The sequence below is a fragment of the Mytilus trossulus genome, chromosome 2, assembly GCF_036588685.1.
Source record: "Mytilus trossulus isolate FHL-02 chromosome 2, PNRI_Mtr1.1.1.hap1, whole genome shotgun sequence".
Classification (NCBI taxonomy): Eukaryota; Metazoa; Mollusca; class Bivalvia; order Mytilida; family Mytilidae; genus Mytilus; species Mytilus trossulus.
In genome coordinates this window covers 60,928,663-60,951,624 of record NC_086374.1, presented here as the reverse complement: position 1 = coordinate 60,951,624, position 22,962 = coordinate 60,928,663, and the positions used below count along the sequence as shown (strand labels likewise).

At 31.6% G+C, this 22,962-nt stretch overlaps 1 protein-coding gene across 1 annotated transcript; it reads right to left on the bottom strand.

Annotated features, from left to right (window-relative positions):
• Positions 1–1,670: 1,670 nt before the first annotated feature.
• LOC134705916 (uncharacterized) lies at positions 1,671–21,430 on the bottom strand. Its single transcript, XM_063564631.1, has 12 exons — positions 21,338–21,430; positions 19,762–19,939; positions 19,240–19,340; positions 18,043–18,171; positions 16,429–16,605; positions 14,147–14,265; positions 13,634–13,754; positions 7,928–8,221; positions 6,067–6,180; positions 4,072–5,043; positions 3,522–3,650; positions 1,671–2,660 (listed from the first exon to the last, which is right to left on the bottom strand). Exons 1-12 carry the CDS (start codon positions 21,390–21,392, stop codon positions 2,395–2,397), a joined length of 2,655 nt encoding a protein of 884 aa, XP_063420701.1. The 5' UTR covers positions 21,393–21,430; the 3' UTR covers positions 1,671–2,394.
• Positions 21,431–22,962: the final 1,532 nt, after the last annotated feature.

The following is a 22,962-nucleotide window of genomic DNA, read 5'->3' as shown; positions in this document are numbered from 1 at the left end:
GGAGGAAGAATGTTTAGAAAAGAAAGATCTACAAACAAATTCCCATCACCAAAACACAATTTTGTCATAAATCCATCAGTCTCCTTTGTTTAGTATTCACATAGACCAAGGTTAGCGACAGATAGATGTGTTTGTGTTCTGTTAAATTGTTTCTTTTAAAATTGTTATACGATGATGACTGATGTACCCATATTTTGACTATTTTATTGTTTATTTAACGCATCAATGTAAATATAACGGAATTTGATAAGACTGTCATTCAAGTGAGAGGGTTAGCGCTATAGAACCAGGTTTAATCCACCATTTTCTACATTTGAAAATGCCTGTACCAAGTCAGGAAAATGACAGTTCTTGTCCATTCGTTTTTGATGCGTTTTGTTATGTGATTATGGACTTTCCGAATTGATTTTCCTCTAAGTTCAGTATTTTTGTGATTTAACTTTTTTTTTTAAAACAATTTCAAACTCAACATATCGCTTGTTTAAAACATCGGGTTCATTTTGAAGTATCACAAAACGTGACAGAACAACTTCATATCACTGTAAATATAATGTTATATTCAATTCTTGTTTAATTAATTCTTCATTCATTTGAATGGGATTCAAATATCTTCTTTGTCATCACAACATCTCACACAGATTCAATGACTTCATACCACAAACGATATTATCTTTCTATTTTCTGTTACCAATAACTTTTATTATTGTTTTTTTTTTAATATCTGAATATGGACCTTTTGTACTGCAACTAGTTTTAACATATCTTTAGTATGTTTATGCAATATTTCTAAAAAATAGTAATCTGATTTGAAGAAAAAAGCTTAAAGATTGCTTAAATGAAAGCTTTGTCCGTGTTTGCGTTCTGTTGAGGAAGAGTGTTTTGGTGGAGTCATTTACTTTGTGCCTTAAATAAAAAAATATGCAATAGGTACGCGTTCAGTCGCAACCGCACTATTTCAATCGTCAATTCATATTGTTCATTTAGCAGGTTTCGACTTCAAGCTGTTGAAATATCAACACCGATATAAAAAAAATATATAATCTTTGTACGGGGTAGATACAATGATATATCGACATGAAAGAAGTATATCGACTGCATACAAAGTCGTGATAAAAACGAAATTAAACGTTTATCCATCACATTTCACCATGATTATATTCATGGGTACCACCACGGTTGAGAGTCTTATATATTTAATTCGAGTGGTGCAGCGCTTCGGGAAAGTACAAGGCAACACGAAATATTGGCTCACAATTCAAACGAACAGCAAGCTTTAAAGGACCCCACAATTGTCAGTGTAAACCATACAAACAGGGAAACCAACGGTCTAATCTAAAACAAAAACGAAAAATGAAAAACACTTATGAACCACATCAACAAACAACAACCAACGAACATCAGGTTCCTTACTGAGGACAGGTGCAATCAAATGCAGCGGGTTTAAACGTTTAAAAAGTCGCCGACCTTCATACTACCATGAAGACACACTCTAAAATAGCAATTGAAATGGCTTAACTTTATCAAAAGACATACCAACAAAAACATGTGAACATAAACTAAACGAATAAATTTGATCTATGACACAATGTAAAAATCAAAATTTATACTCTTATCATATATAATGTAAACATATTATTTAATATCAGATGTAACTTTGATTGGATTGTATTTAAAGATTGATATTAACTTCCTCAAATAGTATGGTTGAATCTACAATTGAAAATATTTTCAGTCGTTTTTGATAAATGAAATATATAACTGTTGTGATCAAAACAAAATAAACAAGAATGTGTCCACAGTACACGGATGCCCCACTCGCACTATCATTTTCTATGTTTAGTGGACCGTGAAATTGGAATAAATTCTCTAATGTGGCATTAAAATTAGAATGATCTTATCAAAGGGAATATGTATACTAAGTTTCAAGTTGATTGGACGTCTACTTTATCAAAAACTACCTTGATCAAAAACTTTAACCTGAAATTTGCACTATCATTTTCTATGTTCAGTGAACCGTAAAATTGGTGTCAAAACTCTAATTTTGCATTTAAATTAGAAAGACCATATCATAGGGCACATGTATACTAAGTTTCAATTTGATTGGACTTCAACTTCATCAAAAACTACCTTGACCAAAAACTTTAACATGAAGCGGGACCTACGGACGAACGAACAGACAGACGGACGGACGGACGAACGGACGAACGGAAGCACAGACCAGAAAACATAATGCCCCTCTACTATCGTAGGTGGGACATAAATATAATGGTTCAATCCTTGTACAATTATGCTAATACTTATACTTTATTAATGTTAGAGTTAATTTTATAATCCTGATTCACAACTAGCTGCATTCTGTTCCTGCTAAAATTGGTGAAGAGGTTAATTTCCTATTTACCGCCATTGACGTGTAGATGTGTTATGCTTAGTTTTGAAAAGTGGTAATTTTAGTACTTCTTTTTTGTGTTGTACATCCTTCTCACTCACAGGAGAATCTTGTTTGAGAGGTAGATTAATACTTGGTAATTTTAACTGCTCACTAACTGTCATATTCTGATTAAAGTCGTGAGTAGACGTTTGTCCATTTTGCATACTTGTATTCTGTTCATATTCCGATTGTTGTTTATCAAGAGACGACTCATCTGCTGATATTCCAGAATCTATAAAATTTTAAAGGATATAAATATTTATTAACTCAGATAGTAGGTTTACAAAAATTGTCAAAACTCAAACTTTAGGACAAAATATTGTATATGAAATGAACAGGCAATTTATTTCGTGCGCCGGAAAAGCTCTGCTGGATTTAATTTCATCAGGAACATTGAAACATAAACACATATGTATTAACAGCAGCCAATCAAATCAGACAAATCCAGAAGACAAGTGAGGTAATTTTAAACATTGTATATTCATTCAATTCTAAAGGCAGACAAAAATACAAGATTATTGAAAAAAAAAGAAGCAAGATCACAACCAGTATAAAAAAGGGAGTTATATCTGCTTTGTAAATATTTTGAGTCTAATTAATATGCAATCAAATACTGTTTATATACTTGGCTGAGATATACAAAATCTGGACAACGCTAAATGCCTTACAGACACATTTCGGATACAAGCGACTATTGTAGAAATACGAGGACACACAGAAATATTACCATGACAACACAAACAAACCAATGCAGATAACATTAGATTGCAACAACCCAAAACAGATTAATTTTAATGAAACGTATACGATTTGCACATATTGTTATCACAAGAATATTGTATGTATCATAACATTAGAAAAATAAAAAAAAAAACATACAGATACATCAGTAGAACTTTTCCTCTACGAATGTTTGCTATTTTAAGTGTTTAATCTTCTTCATTTTTTTTAAGCTAGAGCATGCATATTATCATTACTGCTTTTTGCAATATAGCACAGTTTACTTATTGTTATCACAAGTTATAAATTTGACTGTCCTAAATCATTTTTTCCAATAAAATAAAATGATAATTATAATAAGTTTCCATACTACCTTGAAATTCAGAATTGTCTGCCTTTATTCTCTCTACATTATTATGAGCATGTTGTGTTGCTTCAGAAACTGTCTGATATTCTGTGTTGTCGTGTAATGTTTCTGTGTTGACAGTTGAAATAATAGTATCTGAAATACAATGACCGCAAATAAAACAAGTAATAGATAAAGAACAGCAAGATTTTTTTTTACTGGTTTGTTGTTATAGCGAGAATAATAATATTCAACCATATTCTCTCTTTTTTTTAATTGACTATGAAGTACAAAAACCTAAAAATTTAAGGGGACATGACGCAGAAATAGCAACAAACAATGTTCAGATACAAAACACTGTTTTTTAAAAAAATAATGTAAACTTAGCTTAGTCTTGAAACAAAGGCTCAGAAACAAAATTAAGAGAAAAGCTTTTAAAAATTTCACTTAGTTTGTGAGCGGTCGTTCCTGTTAACAAATAAATTGATTAAAATAATCCTATTGAAATTAGTTATTGTTTATATAATTATGCTTATTTTTTCCTTGAAATGAGACAAAATCATTTAAAATATTTTACCTGGACTTTGAGTAAATATACTTTCAGTAGTCTTTGGTGATTTAGTAGACGGACTTTCTACTACAAAATTTGTTTCAGTGGTTTTTGGTGGTCTGCTTTTCGGCTTTGATTTCAATGGTCTCACTTTGTTGTTCGTGACGTTTTTTCGAGTAAGCGGAATGAGTGTTATTTGTCGCACAGGAGTTGGAATAATTGTGTATGGACTCTTCTTTTTCTTATTCATTTTCTTCTTCTTTGTTTTTTTCCGAACTTCAATGTTCTCAACTTTGTGGTTTCTATTAGGCATTGGTCTCAACAGAGTATATGACCGACGTAATGGTTGTGCAAGTGGATTTTGGAATTGTGCCTTTTCAAATTTAGTCAATGAATTGGATCGTATTGGGAACATGTAGTGAGGCACAGGTCTGACAGATGTGTCGTTTTTCTTTATAATCGATGGTATTTCTTTCTTATAGTTAACTTTCTTTTCCTTTATCGACATAAGCACATGTGTTTGTGTTCGTTCTGTAACTAGGGATTTCAGTGATGATGCTCTTGACAACTGTATTCTCCTTGGCGTTGGAGTTTGCAAGTCAAACAATGATTGTGATCTGTGCAGTGATGCAACAGAGCCTGACCTAGATAATATAGTTGTTCTCGATCGAGACATATTTCTCTCAGAGTTAGATATTGGCATGAATCTTGTTGGTGGTCTAGATATTTTGTCATTTACACCATCAACACCAGTATCATCATATCTAAGCCCGTACTTGGAAACTGTATAATCAGCCAAATCTACACATTCTTTGGTAGTTTCCGGAATTGGTCCAAATTTTCGCAAATCTGTTTGTGACTGAAAAGCAGATTTATTTGAAGCTCTCTTAGCTGTTCGCCACGGCCACGGGAGATATTTTGGCGTCGGTGTTTGAGGTTCGGGTAATTGAGGAATGATTTTCTTTCGTTCTTTCTGAAGTTCTGTTTGTGACATCATATCTGAAAATCATTATTTCGTTCAGTACAGTAATACAATTCCACTAAAATTTACATGACCTACATTGAAACAGAGTTCATTATAAATATTACTTAACTTAATATTCAGGAAGAGTTCAGTTCTAATAATTTATGCATTTCTAAGTCAATTTCCCTTGTGTGGACTGTGTATCACTAATATTTAGATACTATAAGTAATCGTATTATTACAATATTTCAATTATGTCAATGAGTTTTAGGATATAATTTCGTCAGTATTTCAGTTACAATGGCAGTTTTGGTTATATGTTATTACAAAACACTAACTTAGAAAACAAAATATCGTGAACTACTAAAAGTGGTCGACTACACAAGCCACGGTTAATCGTTCCATACAAGAAAAAAGACGTCCAAAATATACAAGCAACATCGAACAAAGCATGAGTACATATATCGTCACATAGCACATGCGCAACATGTGGTTGGGTTTGATAAACTGTATTTTTGCGTATGAACAGTGCTACCGTTCAATTCTAAGCCATATGTCTTAGTCTTAAATGTCAAACAGCACCGTCTAGCTACCGAAAGTACAGCAATTAATTTAAGGAAAACGATGAAAGACGAAATGGCTGGGTCAAAATGTGAAACTTCAGGAATAGAGCAAAGATAGACTTGTTTCCTTTGTAATGTAGAACCATTTTGTCAGATACTATTATTATTATTAGCAACAACAACAACATGTTGACTTTAAAAACAATTAACAGATAGAGCATTTTGTTTTCCAACTTACTCTCAATAGACACGTACTAGGCCTTCTAGGTCAGTTAACGTTTCTCGTGTGGAACTTATTGTGGAGGCATACCAACGGACCGAATTTCCATAAACCAAACAACACCCTTGTATTTCAGCTTGATGTTATTTAAAGTCAATAACATTTAATGAATTAAACATTTATTGAATATAACACAATAATTTTGATTCATTGGCGTTTAAAATCAAACAATTAAAATTCTTTAAAAACATATAAGCTACAGCAAATTATCCTACCCTTTGTAATACTTTTCTTTTCAACGGGTGGTATAAGTTCTTGCTTAGGTGCTTCCCAGTAATGTGGAAAATCAGGGTCTAACGATGGTTCATTAAGAATCCTGTCATCATCGTCTGAAATATTCAAAAATATTTTAATTCTTTCATAAACCACAGAGAAGACGTAATATATCCCATTATTGACAAAAATGTTTGAAGAAAAATCAATAAATAAGACGACAGAAGTTGTTAAGATAGGTGTACATGACAGTGTTCTGTGATTATTATTTATCGAATGTGCATACGCAAGGACTCGGTGACCGAGTGGTGTATGTGGCTATAGTTTAATTCTGTATTACTAGTCTGTCGACACTGAGGTTGTGAGTTGAACCACTCAGGTAGTAATTGACAAGAATTATCAGTTATCCTACCCCAGGTCGGAGATTCTCTCCAAACACTCAGGCTTCCTGCAACAATTCAAATTGACCGTCACGACAAAAGTTACATTAAACACTAGCAATAAATCCTTCAATAAATCATTATAAGACTAACATATGTGACAGACATGACACAACGACATGCAACTACTTGAATACAGGCTCTTGACTTGAGACAGGCACACCATACTGTATCAGGGTTAAATATCTTCGAAGGCCACCTCCAACTTTAATCATGGGGTTCGTGTTGTTTATTCTTTAGTTTTCTATGTTGTGTCATGTGTACTATTGTTTTTCTGTTTTTCTTTTTCATTTTTAGCCATGGCGTTTTCAGTTTGTTTTAGATTTATGAGTACGACTGTCCCTTTGGTATCTTTCGTCCCTCTTTTAAACTTGGGACAGTGGTTTAACATTATAACATTAAAACAAGTATAAAAATCAGTTGAATTGAAAAGGCTTTACTCATTAGATCGATACGAAACAGAAAAAAACAACAAGCACTGAATGTGATTAATGATATTGATAATAATATTATATTTTTTAACATGATGCAAATAAATGTTTAGATGATTTAAACTCGGTATATGATGATTTGGAAACTCAGGTCTCTGATGAGATAGATTTACATGCACCCATGAAGTACAGAAAACAAAACTCGCTATCATAAATGAAAAAAGAATAGAGAAAAGCTCTATACCACATATATTGAGATATAAATTGGAATAAAACTCAGACTAACAAAACCTGGAAATAATATTAAAAACAAAGAAATTTGGTAACAAAATTACAAAGTCGTAAATAAATACTTTCTAGAAAGATTACTTAAAAGACTTTTATAGTCATTTAAACCAGTTTTCTCTAAAAGCATAATTACATCCAACAGATTATTATACAAGTGGAAGATGAAAAAATCTTAAAAGCACTTAACATGGTTGTGAAAACTTTTAACACTTTTTTTAAATGTTGCAAATGACATAGGCAATGACACTATTGTTGAAGAAAACACTAAAAATTAATGCTAACACACAATATGATAAACACCTATACATTTTGACACTGCAGACAAACTGGCGAAAAAGATCAATATAAATATGAAAAAGCAACGTAGATGAAGTATAATATAAGCTAATACCGTTGGTGCACCAATATCAAACAATCATATAACATTACTTATATACAACATAATAGTATGAAATGAATATCCAAATTTCCAAACAGACTAAGCTAAAAGAAGCAAAGGTCGTAAGTATATGAAATGATTATGTCTGATTAATTATTTGAATTTTATTGAAAACATATTTCATGCATTTGTCTATGCATTTAGAGAAGGTTATGGATGTCAGACATGAACAACATGTTGTTTAGCCACATTCTGTATGTGCCTGTCCTAAATCAAGACCAGTAAACATAACTATACATTTTCGAACATATGCTGTGTAACTCACCTAATCCTTGAGCTTGTTTTATCTTGAACAACTTAAGTCTTCGGTCGATGATGGCCCGTTGCTTAGCAACAACCTTATGTCTATGAATGCAGTACAGAACCAGTAACAACAAAAGAATTATAAATAATATGGCTCCTAGTACTCCTCCAATAATTGCACCAACATTAACACTATCGGTTGTTAGAATGGGTATTGGTGATTCTGTTGTTGTTGTAGATGTCTCCGTTGTTGTTTCGTCATTTTCAGTTGTTATTTCCTCAGTTGTTGTTGCTTCCTCTGTCGTTGTTGTTGTTTCTAAATTAAAAAAAAAATAGTCTTAATATTTTTGTTGTTGTCAGCTCTATGGTCGGGTTGTTGTCGCTTTGACACATTCACCATTTCCTTTCTCAATTTTATTAATATTTTTTTTGTAAAGAAAGCTTTTAATGGTACAAAATTAGTGATAAAGAGTTCATAAAAAAGTAGAGGAAGATAATTGCAAAACATTGTGGATTGGGAAACAAAGTATTGAAACTTATATTAATCCCTTTCCACTTTGCGGTGCGAGTGCTGCTTTGTAGCGGCATTAGCGTGCTCTTTTTCGAAATCTACAAGGGTTTCTTTAATGTGCAAGCGATATGACTTTCTCTGAATACGGGTCAGCCATTTATCGTCCCCTTCCGACGGACGATCGTCGTTTCCTCAAGACCATACTCGCAAATAGTGTCAAGGGAGAGTGTGTATTCAAATAGATAATGTGGTCTTTTTATTTTCAAGAGACATTATCTATTATACGCCTTTTTAAAAGATGACACAATGTAAAATATCTATGTAATATGTACTATTGATTGGTCGAACTGCATTTAACATATCTATGTAATATGTACTATTGTTCGGTCGAACTGCATTTAACATATCTATGTAATATGTACTATTGTTCGGTCGAACTGCATTTAACATATCTATGTAATATGTACTATTGTTCGGTCGAACTGCATTAAACATATCTATGTAATATGTACTATTGTTCGGTCGAACTGCATTTAACATATCTATGTACTATGTACTATTGTTCGGTCGAACTGCATTTAACAAATCTATGAAATATGAACTATTTTTCGGTTGAACTGCAACTAACATATCTATGTACTATGTACTATTGTTCGGTCGAACTGCATTTAACAAATCTATGAAATATGTACTATTGTTAGGTTGAACTGCATTTAACATATCTATGTAATATGTACTAGTGTTCGGTCGAACTGCATTTAACATATCTATGTAATATGTACTATTGTTCGGTCGAACTGCATTTAACATATCTATGTAATATGTACTATTGTTCGGTCGAACTGCATTTAACATATCTATGTAATATGTACTATTGTTCGGTCGAACTATATTTAACATATCTATGTAATATGTACTATTGTTCGGTCGAACTGCATTTAACATATCTATGTAATATGTAAGCTAATTGTTCGGTATAACTGCATTTAACATATCTATGTAATATGTAAGATAATTGTTCGGTATAACTGCATTTAACAAATCTATGAAATATGTACTATTGTTCGGTTGAACTGCAACTAACATATCGATGTAATATGTACTATTGTTCGGTCGAACTACATTTAACATATCTATGTAATATGTACTATTGTTCGGTCGAACTGCATTTAACATATCTATGTAATATGTACTAGTGTTCGGTCGAACTGCATTTAACATATCTATGTAATATGTACTATTGTTCGGTCGAACTGCATTTAACATATCTATGTAATATGTACTATTGTTCGGTCGAACTGCATTTAACATATCTATGTAATATGTACTATTGTTCGGTCGAACTATATTTAACATATCTATGTAATATGTACTATTGTTCGGTCGAACTGCATTTAACATATCTATGTAATATGTAAGATAATTGTTCGGTATAACTGCATTTAACATATCTATGTAATATGTACTATTGTTTGGTCGAACTGCATTTAACATATCTATGTAATATGTACTATTGTTCGGTCGAACTGCATTTAACATATCTATGTAATATGTACTATTGTTCGGTCGAACTACATTTAACATATCTTTGTAATATGTACTATTGTTCGGTCGAACTGCATTTAACATATCTATGTAATATGTACTATTGTTCGGTCGAACTGCATTTAACATATCTATGTAATATGTACTATTGTTCGGTCGAACTACATTTAACATATCTATGTAATATGTACTATTGTTTGGTCGAACTGCATTTAACATATCTTATATCGGGTTTGTTACTATGTATATGTACTATTGTTCGGTCGAACTGCATTTAACATATCTTATGTCGGGTTTGTTACTATGTAATATGTACTATTGTTCGGTCGAACTGCATTTAACATATCTATGTAATATGTACTATTGTTCAGTCGAACTACATTTAACATATCTATGTAATATGTACTATTGTTCGGTCGAACTACATTTAACATATCTATGTAATATGTACTATTGTTCGGTCGAACTGCATTTAACATATCTATGTAATATGTACCATTGTTCGGTCGAACTGCATTTAACATATCTATGTAATATGTACTATTGTTCGGTCGAACTACATTTAACATATCTATGTAATATGTACTATTGTTCGGTCGAACTGCATTTAACATATCTATGTAATATGTAATATTGTTCGGTCGAACTACGTTTAACATATCTATGTAATATGTACTATTGTTTGGTCGAACTGCATTTAACATATCTTATGTCGGGTTTGTTACTATGTTTATGTACTATTGTTCGGTCGAACTGCATTTAACATATCTATGTTATATGTACTATTGTTTGGTCGAACTGCATTTAACATATCTAATGTCGGATTTGTTACTATGTATATGTACTATTGTTTGGTCGAACTGCATTTAACATATCTTATGTCGGGTTTGTTACTATGTAAATGTACTATTGTTCGGTCGAACTGCATTTAACATATCTATTTAATATGTACTATTGTTCGGTCGAACTACATTTAACATATCTATGTAATATGTACTAGTGTTCGGTCGAACTACATTTAACATATCTATGTAATATGTACTATTGTTTGGTCGAACTGCATTTAACATATCTTATGTCGGATTTGTTACTATGTATATGTACTATTGTTCGGTCGAACTGCATTTAACATATCTTATGTCGGATTTGTTACTATGTATATGTACTATTGTTCGGTCGAACTGCATTTAACATATCTTATGTCGGGTTTGTTACTATGTTATATGTACTATTGTTCGGTCGAACTGCATTTAACATATCTTATGTCGGCTTTGTTGCTTCACAACTTGGCTTAAATATTGTTTTTTTAAAAAGCAGATCTTCACTTTTTTAGATTTTGAAACTGACTGTTAGCATATTTGTTAGTAATATTTTTACGCTGTAGTAATGTTGATAATATGGAATAATAGAAACAACCATTTCTGATAAATTACAAAAAAGTAACAGTTTTCTTAACATAAAAAGGTAGTAAGATTTTTTTTTTTAATTTACTCACCACAAGTACCTGTAACAGAAATTTTTCTATCATAGATATAGTATTAACATTTTTGGGTGTCGTTAAAAGAACTCTAAGTCACAACGATCTTTTGTTTTGTTTTGTTTTGTTCATTTGTTGCGTCAAGTTTTCACCTCCTTATAATAAGTATCTCCATTTTAACATATCCATACAGAGATATATAATTGTTTGAAGTGTTAAGTAATGATTGATATGTGACATTATTCAGGTCATTTTTTATGTATACAAATGTCAAATACATGTTTATTTGTGTCTGACCTGCTGGCGTTTCTATATCTTCGTGAGGCCAAAGTTGAAAAAAAAATGTTTTTTAAATCATTGATTGCTGGCAAAGCTAAAAATGAAAGGAAGCCAAATATATGAAGATAAGGAAAAGCCAAACTTGTGTTTCACTTTCGTCTGTTTTTATAGATGTTTAATCGTAATTTATCAAAATTTAATTCAAATGTGAACCTCTTTTGAAATAAAAAGTTATAAATTAATCAGTCGACAATTCACTGGTTGTTTTTGTTGCTGTTTATCATCATAAATCAGGCCATTAGTTTTCTGATTTGAATTGCGTTTCATTTAACATTTCGGGACCTTCTATAACTCTCTGTGTGGTATAGATTTTGCTAATTATTGAAGGCCATGCAGTGACTTGTTTATTTACGTGTACGTCAGTTTATCTCTGTTGGGGAGTTTTTAATTGGAAATCACAAAACAACTTCCATTTTTAAATTAACAAATTTTTTTTTCATTTTGACACAACATAGATTTTATATTTTGAAACCTACATCTGTTATTCCAAAGGTTAATGAAAGTCCACAAAAAGATTTTATACAAATATATCATGCTTACAAGGGGTATTTGCCGGTTGAGAGGTACAAATTTCCAGAGCCGTTAGGCAAGGTGGAATTATGCCCTAAAAAAGTAAAGCTTAAATGTTGTCTGCCCTTTATAGAAATTATTGTGTTATCACACGCCCTGAACATTGCTCTATCATTGTTTAAGCGTAAATCCATTCTCAAAATTTGAAAAAAAAAGCCCTACGAATTATTCAGAATAATGAATACTAATTCAAATGTAATCATTTTAAAACAGATATAACCAAAAAGTCAATTACTCATCGCAGATAAACCATATGTCATTTTCATACAAAACGCTGGCTGTAATATTTGATATCAATGAAGATTTCGATGCCGTATTCTTCTCCGTGTTTCTTGAAAGAGCACCGATTTTGAAAAGACGTATCTTTACATGATACGAACATTTATAGATCATTCAGTATCAAATAAATAATTCTATACATTAAAATATGTTTACTAGGTTTTAAGGGTTCAAATGAGTTTTACTGGAATGGTCAATGCGTTTTCATTTCACTTGATATTAATGCACCGGTCTATCTCATATAATAAAATCTGCTCTTTTAATACTACTTTGACATGACAAAAACAAACTCAAATGTGGAAACTGAGGAAAAATGTACTTTAAATCTGCGCATATCAGTTGAAGAATTTGATAAATATATTTTATGTTTTATATTACGTAGATGAGTTTCCGACATATACTCAACACAAAATGACTCTTTTGAACCATATTCTATGTGCTATTATGTAATCCTACGTAGGCTTTATTAACGCGAAGTAGTCCACAATGCACTGCGGTTCCTTGTGTCTTTAAGTCAACTTCACAGGAGCATGTTTACTTGTATTTCGGATATTACTATGCACCAACAAACTAAGTATTGCTATTATGTACTTATGAACATTCACACCACTGTCCCAGTTATATTGAGGATTTAGAGACAGTAACCTAGTGTAATTCTAGATGTGCATGTCACAAGTTATTATGATAGAGACTGTGGTTGTCGTTTGTTGTTTCATTTAAAAAAAATTGTTATCGTACATTGTTTTGTACATAAATCACGTCGTTAGTTTTCTCGTTTAAATTGTTATACTTTTGTCAGACCCATACCTTTATTGCGGTATGGGGTCAAATCATTGTTGAAGGCCGTACGATGACCTTTAATTGTTTACTTCTATGTCATTTGGTGGAGAGTTGTCTGATTCGAAATCGTACCAAGTCTTCTTTTTTCATACAGAATTCTAGCGATCTAGACCTCTCAATTAACAACTTCTGTGATTTTCATATCGGATAAGAGTTGCTGACCTTACCGTTAGGCGTGAGTGTCAGTAGAGCACCATCAGGAGGTCTAGAGCTGTAAGGCTGATCGGCATCACATCGTTTCTTCGCATAACTAACTTGTACATCTCCTGACGTCACACCCTGAACAGCCTTCAGTAGAAAAATATTACTTACATTAATATTTAGATGTGCTGGAGGTAATTGACAATAGCAAATATCTTTCAAATTAATTTATTATTTCAGTACATGTTACATCTTTCTATCCTTTTCTAAAACGACGAAAAAACTACCATAAATAGTCCATAAAATTCTACATATAAAATTAAATACTCCACAAAATAAACCGAAGGTGGTCTCAATTTGACAAGTGTTACTGAAAGAGAAATCAGTTCCTATTCATTTATGCATACACATTACAGTTCTTTGGTCATGCAGAAGATTTCTTTCTATTTCTTTATTTTTGAATTTTGCACATTTATTTTTATTTCAGGAAATGTACATTAAATTGAAACGTGTCGTGTTTAATCTATGATCTTACGTACAGCGCATGTAAATCTAAAAGTAGTTAACCCATTTACACTGGCATCATAATTATACAGCGATGTGTATAGAGTGCCTGAGCCATCATCTATAGTGGCAACACAACCAATTCTTCCTTCAGCTACAAAATATATATGAACATTACTTAACTTTCATTGAAAACATCTTTTTGATAAGAAATGATTATACTTTTGGCAGTTACATTATTGCATGAATACAGTAGTGAAGTTTTTTGTTTTATTGTTGTTGGTTTTTTTTCAGGTTCTTTTAGTGTTTTTTGTTGTTGTTTTTGTTTGAGTTTTTGCTTGTTTATTTTTCTTTTCATTTTTTGAGAAAGGCGTGAAAATTTCACGAAAGTAAGTTTAACAAATGTAGGTACTGAAACGTAATTTAAGATTTTATAGATTGTTGTCCCTGATAGTATCTAGTGAAACGAGAAACTGCATAGTAACAGGGAATGTTGTGTATACATCAAGCAAACATCTCAAATTAAATCGTTCATAGAGTGTTAATTTACGTTTTTGAATTGAGTTAAGCCTTTCAATTGATATTTTATCGTGTGTTTTTCTATGTTGTGATGTTATACTATAATTGTCTCAGTAAAAGGGAGAAGGTTTGGTACCATTAAAATGTTTAATCCCGCTGCAAATGTTTGCATTTGTCCTAAATCAGGAATCTGATGTACATTAGTTTTCAGTACAGTAGTATGTAATTTATATATGTTTCTCGTTTCTCGGTTTTTTTTATAGATTATACCGTTGGTTTTTCCGTTTAAATGGTGTTACACTTAATATCTAGGGGCCCTTTATAGCTTGTTGTTCGGTGTGAGCCAAGATCCCGTGTTGAAATCAGTACCTTTGTAAGAGATAAATTTGTCCTGGTAAAATATGTCTGGGCGGACACATATAACTAGTAGAAAAAGTCCATGGTTACAAAATTTACTTGTATTTTTTTGTCCGATGTAAGTAATTTATGTCCTCTGACTAATTTTCCTAGGTATTCTAGTCCATGTCATTAATATTCCTAGGTAAACACGTCCATGTCCTCTTTATAGGAAAAATATTAATGAATGAAATCATTTACGTTAAAACAATGGAAACTTATGAGTTTTGTATTTATATTTTTTATAAAATGTATGTCCACAGACTAATTTTCCTAGGAAGTCATGTCCGTGTCATTAATATTCCTAGGTAAAAACGTCCATGCCCTTTTGTTTTTAAAGGTAAATAAAAATGTTATCTTTTGATATTGTTATAAAGAGTTGTGTAGCAATTCTTTTAATAAAGTTTATGTTCCCAGACTAACTTTCCCAGGAATTTTTGTCCATGTCATTAATACTCCTAGGTAAATTCACCCATGTCCTGTATTCTAAAAGGAATGTTTTAATGAAACGAATTATTTACATGAAAATGCAATTTTTATGTTTTAAAATATTGTTCGGATCAAGAGCTCGGGCATTACAAATTTAATGAAATGTACGTTCCCAGACTAATTTTCCTAGGAAATCATGTCCATGTCAATAATATTGCTAAGTAAAATGTCAGACCTTTATTTTAAAAGATAAATATAAATGTAATGTTTCAATATTCAGTTTTAGAGTTGTGTTATAATATCAATACAAGTGATGTCCTCAGACTAATTTTCGTAGGAAAATCGTGTCCCTGTCAATAATTTTTGGCTTGGTAAAATCGTCCATGACCTTTGTTTTAAAAGATCAATATAAATGTTATGTTTCAATATTCGGTTATAGCGTTGTGTATTAATATTTTATTAAAATATATGTCCCCAGACTTATTTTCCTCATGTCCATGTCATTAACATTCCTTGGTTATTACGCCACTTTCCTTTATTTTAAAAAGGGGAAAAATAATGAAACTTTCAAATCCTAACTAAAAAATATGATTTTTTTATTTTCAATAATTGTTATAATATGAAAAAAAATACTAGTATAACATCGTAGGACAATTCTACCTTAGAAAATAAGTTCCGGACATATTTTACTACCTATGGACTTATTTTCCTAGGAAAATTTGTCCTGTGACTTAGGTTCCTAGTAAAATAATGATCATGGACTTGATTTCCTAGGAAAAAAAGTCTGGCGGACAGATTTTACTACCCGACCAAATTTACTGTTACACCTTGACCTATAATGGTTTACTTTTATAAATTGTTATTTGGATGGAGAATTGTCTCATTGGCACTCATACCACATCTTCCTATACCTAATTATACAATATAATTAAGAAAATTATTTTAGTGTTCCAAATTACATGTTTTCACTTACAGGAGTATGCAATACGCTCAGCACACTTCGTATAGTCAAAGTTCATCTCTTGTTGTCCAGGACAGGCAGATATAAAACTGTTTGCAGTGCACTTGTCTCCATTGCCATCATTGAAGATGTAGGTAAAGTTTCTGTGTAGCGGGTATGGACAATCGGTCAAAGCATTTTCTTCAGAACCTGTAATAAAAGTATTAAATAATGAATTACTCAAAATATAGGCAGCAAAAGTGTTGATGTTGGATGCACAGGTCATACTTACGAAATTAATTTATAATGATAAATACGATTACCATTATTTCCTCACCAGACAATACTCTATTTAAAGAGATATGTTTGCACAACTGGCCAAAATCAAATTAATCAAAGAAGAAAGTCATTTTAATGGTTGACACTCGATGTTCTGCATGTCTCAAAATTGTTTTGCAATGAATATAAATTCTTTCTTTCACATTTGTTAATTCCACTGATCCAAAAACAGTTCAACCTCAACTTCCCACGACAAACTACACATGTGCCTTATCCCATGTCAGATGCATCGTCAATGGTTGCAATGGTTGTCTTCAAATGTAAAATGTATTCTTACTGGTTTGGTTTTGTTTTGATCTTTTTTATTACTTTTTGCTGTTTTAAAATGACGGTGTTGTGTTTTAATCAGTTAAAGGATAGTAGGCACTGATGGCTGATATTTGATAGGTGTTATACTGGCGTGACAAAAAAGTTCTAGAAATTGGTCAATTTTGTGCTATATGTATAGATCGTATGTTGACTTTTATACATCTTTTGACTTATTTGAGATTTCGGTTGTTGTCTCATTAACGTATACATAGTACCTTCTTTTATTTCTTAATATTTTTATTATTACTTAGTAAAGTGTAAAACATGTTCAAATCCAATGGGTATGATATAGTAATACGTGTTGCCATGCACCTTAGTTCGAAGCTTTTAGATACATTCGATATTCTAAAATCATTGATAAACAGCAGTTAGATTTGATAACTTGTTTTTTGGTGTGGCTAAGATGTTATTGGTTTTAATGAGTTATTAAATTGAGGGGGGGTGGGGGGTCAGAAAATCGTAATGAAAATAAGGAGAAACTATACTCAGCCATACACAGCCTTACAGTATTGAATAGTAGGCGTTCAAAGTCAACATTAGTTACATTTATTTTAACGCATTTCCTTTGTTATAAACTATATGATACAGATAGTTTTATTCACACTATTTCCCATGTTTGATATGCATGATGTTAATATCATATTATTAGTCATTGCATATATGTAAGATGGTCTGGATAAGAGGGTCTATTCATTTCTTTATCTCTAATTTTTAGACTTAAATTATTTTTTCTTCATTTGTTGTGCCTTTTACTCTGCATATTTTGTCCATTTTTATCTATTATGTAAACCCAATTTAATCTCTTATAAAACATGCGAAAATGATAGATTTGTTAGCATATGCGTTCCTTCGATGTTTAAAACTTTCAAAACAGTACAAAAAAACAGCTATCACAAAAATCACAGAAACAAAAACAAAAGCAGACGTTGAGTTATGTAATATGAAGCACTCCATATCTTTTTTTCAAACAGGTTAAACTTGTACATATAATTATAATACCTATTTTCACCATGCTAATGAATTCCGCGGTAGATGGCGTATCTGTACACAATGCTACAGCAGGATTCCCAGGCGTTGCTGTGGCAGCATAAACATTTATACGTTCGTTAGAAAACTGGTTATTTTTAGCTATAATAAAAAATAGATATAAACTAAATCAGATTTGTAGAGACGTTGCTTTTTGGCTTTTATGTAAATATAGAGAGATAAAAGATGAAATTACTATCGGATCAAAAACAAATTATAAGCTCTGACTTTCCAGCATTCATATGACATATTTGCAATTGACATTAAACAGGCAATACAAAAGTCAAAACATTATTAATACAGTTTCTCTCTATTCGTTTTATCATATTTAAGATCTAGTTGTTAAATTCAGACTGAATTTTTTTACAATTCAAAATGCATTTAAAAAAAGATATGTAGATAGCTCTTTAACATCCAGTAACAAATATTAGATGCATATTCAGGATAAGCAATTTCAAATTTGATATGAGTACCAACTCTACTTTATACGAAACCGTTCATCATGATGTCTTCGAGAGGACAATAGATACTTGATTGAAGATACTTTATTATGCAAGTCTTTGGATTGACTCGGCTGGAGTTCGAACCTTCAATCACCCTAGGCGAATCAAAAGTTCGGTTGACTTTAAGAAAAACTACGGTAGTGTATGTTGTATCTTCTCTTTCTTATTGTCATGGATTGAATGCACATAAAGCCCCAGTCACACTGCTACGTAATACTAAGTTTTGACTGACAGCGTAGCGAAACGGGAATATACGTACAACGAAGCGTATCGAAACGTAGTGATCCTTTGTACAAAACTGGGCCTGCTCCGTATGGGGACCGTATGTTTTGAAAATTCAACCAACAATCGTAGCGAAAGTAACGAAATAGAAACCTAGTAAATACGTATCAAAGTTAAGCGGAACGCAACAAAACGTGCTAACTACCTATTGAAAAGTAGCAATGCGTGGTGAAAACGTGGATCTACACGTTCTAATACGTAGCAAACGTGATTAGAACGTAGCACAAACCTAGTAAAACCTATTTTGCAAAATAACGCGACATTTTTGTTCAAAACGTAGTTGAAACGTAGAATTTTTAAACGTAGTTAAAATTGACAGTGTGACTGGGGCTTAATTAAAAGATTATTTATTTCCATGATTATTTTGGCTGAAGTTCATACTTACGTGAGTGCATATAGAAATAATAGCTGTTGGAATTTTCGGCTTGAATATTCATACATATATAAGCGTAGGATGATGTAGAAAAATATTGAAAAAGTTCCGACCTGTAATTAAAAAAATAAATGTTCTACTTACTTTATAAAGGGGTTTTATAACAAGTCGACAATAAGTAAATAAGCCTATGTGAGTCTTCAAGATTTCAAAATTAAGACACTTTTATATAGAATAAGGAATACAAAAAGTTGCCCAAAAGTTTAAACAAACGCTTGCACTTCTTTTGTTGTAGTCAAAAGTTTACAAAGATACCATATTTCCGGAGTTTCAGTAACACAAAAAATATATGTGTAGTTTGAGTTCAGTTATATAGTTTCATATACTTATTATCCAAACATTATGATCCTGCTAAATATTATATGTATTCAATGTTCCTTTAAATCTTTTGACAAAATGACCATCGTTTTTCTTAATTTTCTTTAAATTATTATTTAAATGAGGGCTCTCCCGCTACTTTTGTATTATACTTACTGCAATATAATATATGGAGAAGTAGCATCATTAAAGCATGTCCAATCGGTAGACGTTTTACTGTTTATCTGGAATGCATGTTCTCCTAAAGTTAGTGTATTACTGGTTATGGTGATTGTTCCATATGCATTGCTGTTCCATGTACCAATAAGACCACTGTCAAATGTACATCCGTTTACTGAAAACACGAATTCAATTAATATTTTTATCGCTGAATTTTGAGACCGATTTCATAAGCTACAACTATTGATAATACAAAATGGCATATCGTTAGGCAATTTTAGAATAAAAGAGAGGAAACAAACAAAACAAAAATATTCTCTATAAAGTAATTCACACTTTCTAGATTTACTATTATCTACTGATTTTTATCCTTCAAACTGATTTAATTTGAAAACGAGTGCATGGACCCCTATTTCTTAAAACGACATTTTGTTTCATTTTGCAGGGAGATTGTGCGGACCAAATTTTAAAAAACTGTAAATAGTGCAAATTTTTTTAATTTTGATAAATATACAGCAAAAAAAGACGATTTTTTTTTCAATTCATGACCATTTGATAAATATGATTTATTTCTGAATAAAAAGTGCATACACTTTAGGATACTTATAAAATACAGAAATTGCAAATTATTTAACAAAAACAATTTGTGCTTATCTTTTAAAACAAAAAAGTTGTCTTTCTTTCGAAAGGAAAAATGCGGCCACAAATCCGAATTTTGAGCAAACATACAAAATTTCGACCTCATTTAGCCCAAAAAGTAGCACATTAAGGTATATTTTTATTACATATTTGATTTAATCAGGCCAAAAATAGCCTATATGGACATTTTTATCAAACTGTAAATACGGGATCAAAACTGGATCGTATGCCCTTTAATAGTTTGTTCCGTTCGCGCCTTCTTATTGATTGTAAACTCATCAATTAATATTTTTGATAGGTGCGCATTTATATGTAGGTCTCATGTTTTAATAACGTTATATATTAAATGGTGAAAAGTATAAAAGCAGTTAAATCGGTCAACAAACAAAACCGGTCAAAATGTCAAATATAGAAATACATTGATGAAATATGATTCCAGTTGCCAGTTTTCAATAAAAAGTGGCATGTCACATAATGCTTTATACTTTTTCACAATCCTTCTTTTTAGCGTTTTGCTAAAAAATAAAAAGTTTTGATGTTTAATCAGTGTGTCTTAATAGGGAATTAATATTTATTTGGCTTTGAAGCAAGATTTAAAAGGTGTTTTTGTGTATTTTCTTCATTGAAAATCTGTATATTTTAATATTAGCATGGTACGAAATGGCGTCTTCTTGCACATTGCATGTCGTTGGTGTATGGTGTGAAGTCCTCTATAAAAGTGGCACGAAAGACACCAGAAGGACATTCAAACTCATAGATCGAAAATATTTAGCATGAATGGGAATTCAAAATTGAAAGAATGGCTTACCATGGTTGGTCGTTTTGTGCAACCGATATATTACAAGATACTCTGTTTGTTTAATTTCCATTCGTAGTTGATTACAATTTACATTTTGTCTTTCAAAGAAGTCTTATAACTTAACTTTATACCTACCAGCAGTTGTAAAGACAACAACATACAGTATTGTATGAGAAACACAACTTTTCATTTTTCGTCCACCATAATTTCCATTCGGTAAATATTTGATTTTTCTATTGTTTTGAGGTAAATGGACTGATTAACGACGAAACAAAAGAATTATGTTTAAGCTTTTACCCTGAGTAAATGAGCGGGAACAATAAACATATGTTTCAAATTAAATGGGTTAATTAAATGTGAATGATTAATTAAATCACCGTTAAATATATATGGACTTTCTTTGTTAAAGTGAAATTAAGATCCATTTGGTGAATATGTATAGTAATAATGCCGTGTCCAATCTAAATTTAAATATCTAATATAATGTTATCTCTAATAGAAACTTAAGTATAAACAATAGTAAAGTTACATACGCAATGACAAAAAAATAAAATAATATTAACTGTTAGCACCTTGCACCGTATTTTCGGCACTTCAGACAATTACTGATAGAAAGGGGCAACATATGATGCTAAAACAGTTGTAAACGGACCCAGCAAAAAGGTGACAGACAAGTTAAGAGTATGATATGTTGAATAAATTCAGTTGATGTGTTTCCCTCGGTTTTAGTTTGTAACCCGGATTTGTTTTCTCCCAATCGATTTATGTCTTTTAAACACCGGTAATCTACTGTTGCCTTTTTTCAAAGTATTAAAGGGTCAGACATATAATCACAAACAACAGATAAAATATATAGTAACTCGAACGAAAACCTTTTGGTAACTTTGAAACAGCGACAGACATTATCATAACAGAAAGGTGGAATAAAAAAGCTACTAGAAACACTAAACCTACATAAAGCAGAGAGCCCATGCAATTTAACACATAGAGTATTGCAAGAGATGGCATTACTAGTAACATCAATCCTAACAATGATATATAGAAGAACATATGTCACTGGAAAACAGCAAGTGTATGCCTAGTTTCAAAGAAAGGCAAACATTTCAAAGCTATTAATTATAGACATGTACATATTACCTCCATCTCCTGCAAAATGCTGAAGCATGTAGTTGCCAGCCACATAATGAACCATGGAGATAAGAATAACATCCTCTACAAATGCAGCATGGATTTAGAAAACAATTGGCATGCGAGGTATAACTAATGGAGTTCATCGAGGACAGCACGAAGAACATTGACAATGGACAAAAAACAAACTGCCTCATCGTAGATTTCTCGAATGCATTCGGCAAAGTAAGCCAAAGTCTCTTTATTTATAAACCTGATCAGTATAGACACAAAGGAAACCAGATTGCTTGAATGAAAGGCTTTCTTTCAGATAGAACACAGCCTTTTGTCATAGAAGGTTAGGTTACACCAACAAGCTAGTTAAGTTGGGTGATAAATTGATGATGCAGTTCAATTATAATATATGTGCAATTCTTCCAATCACAGAAAAGAAGAAACCAATGCAACAAAATCACTTCCTCCATGGACACAACTTAAAAAATGTATCATCAATTTAATTCAATCATGTCTGATCGATCTATATGAACATTGAAATAATTTGTGACGGTATGATTACCAACTCAATATCTCATACTGATAGGATGTCAAGACCACTCAGTTTAAGCTATTAACAAATCCAGATTCAAGTCATC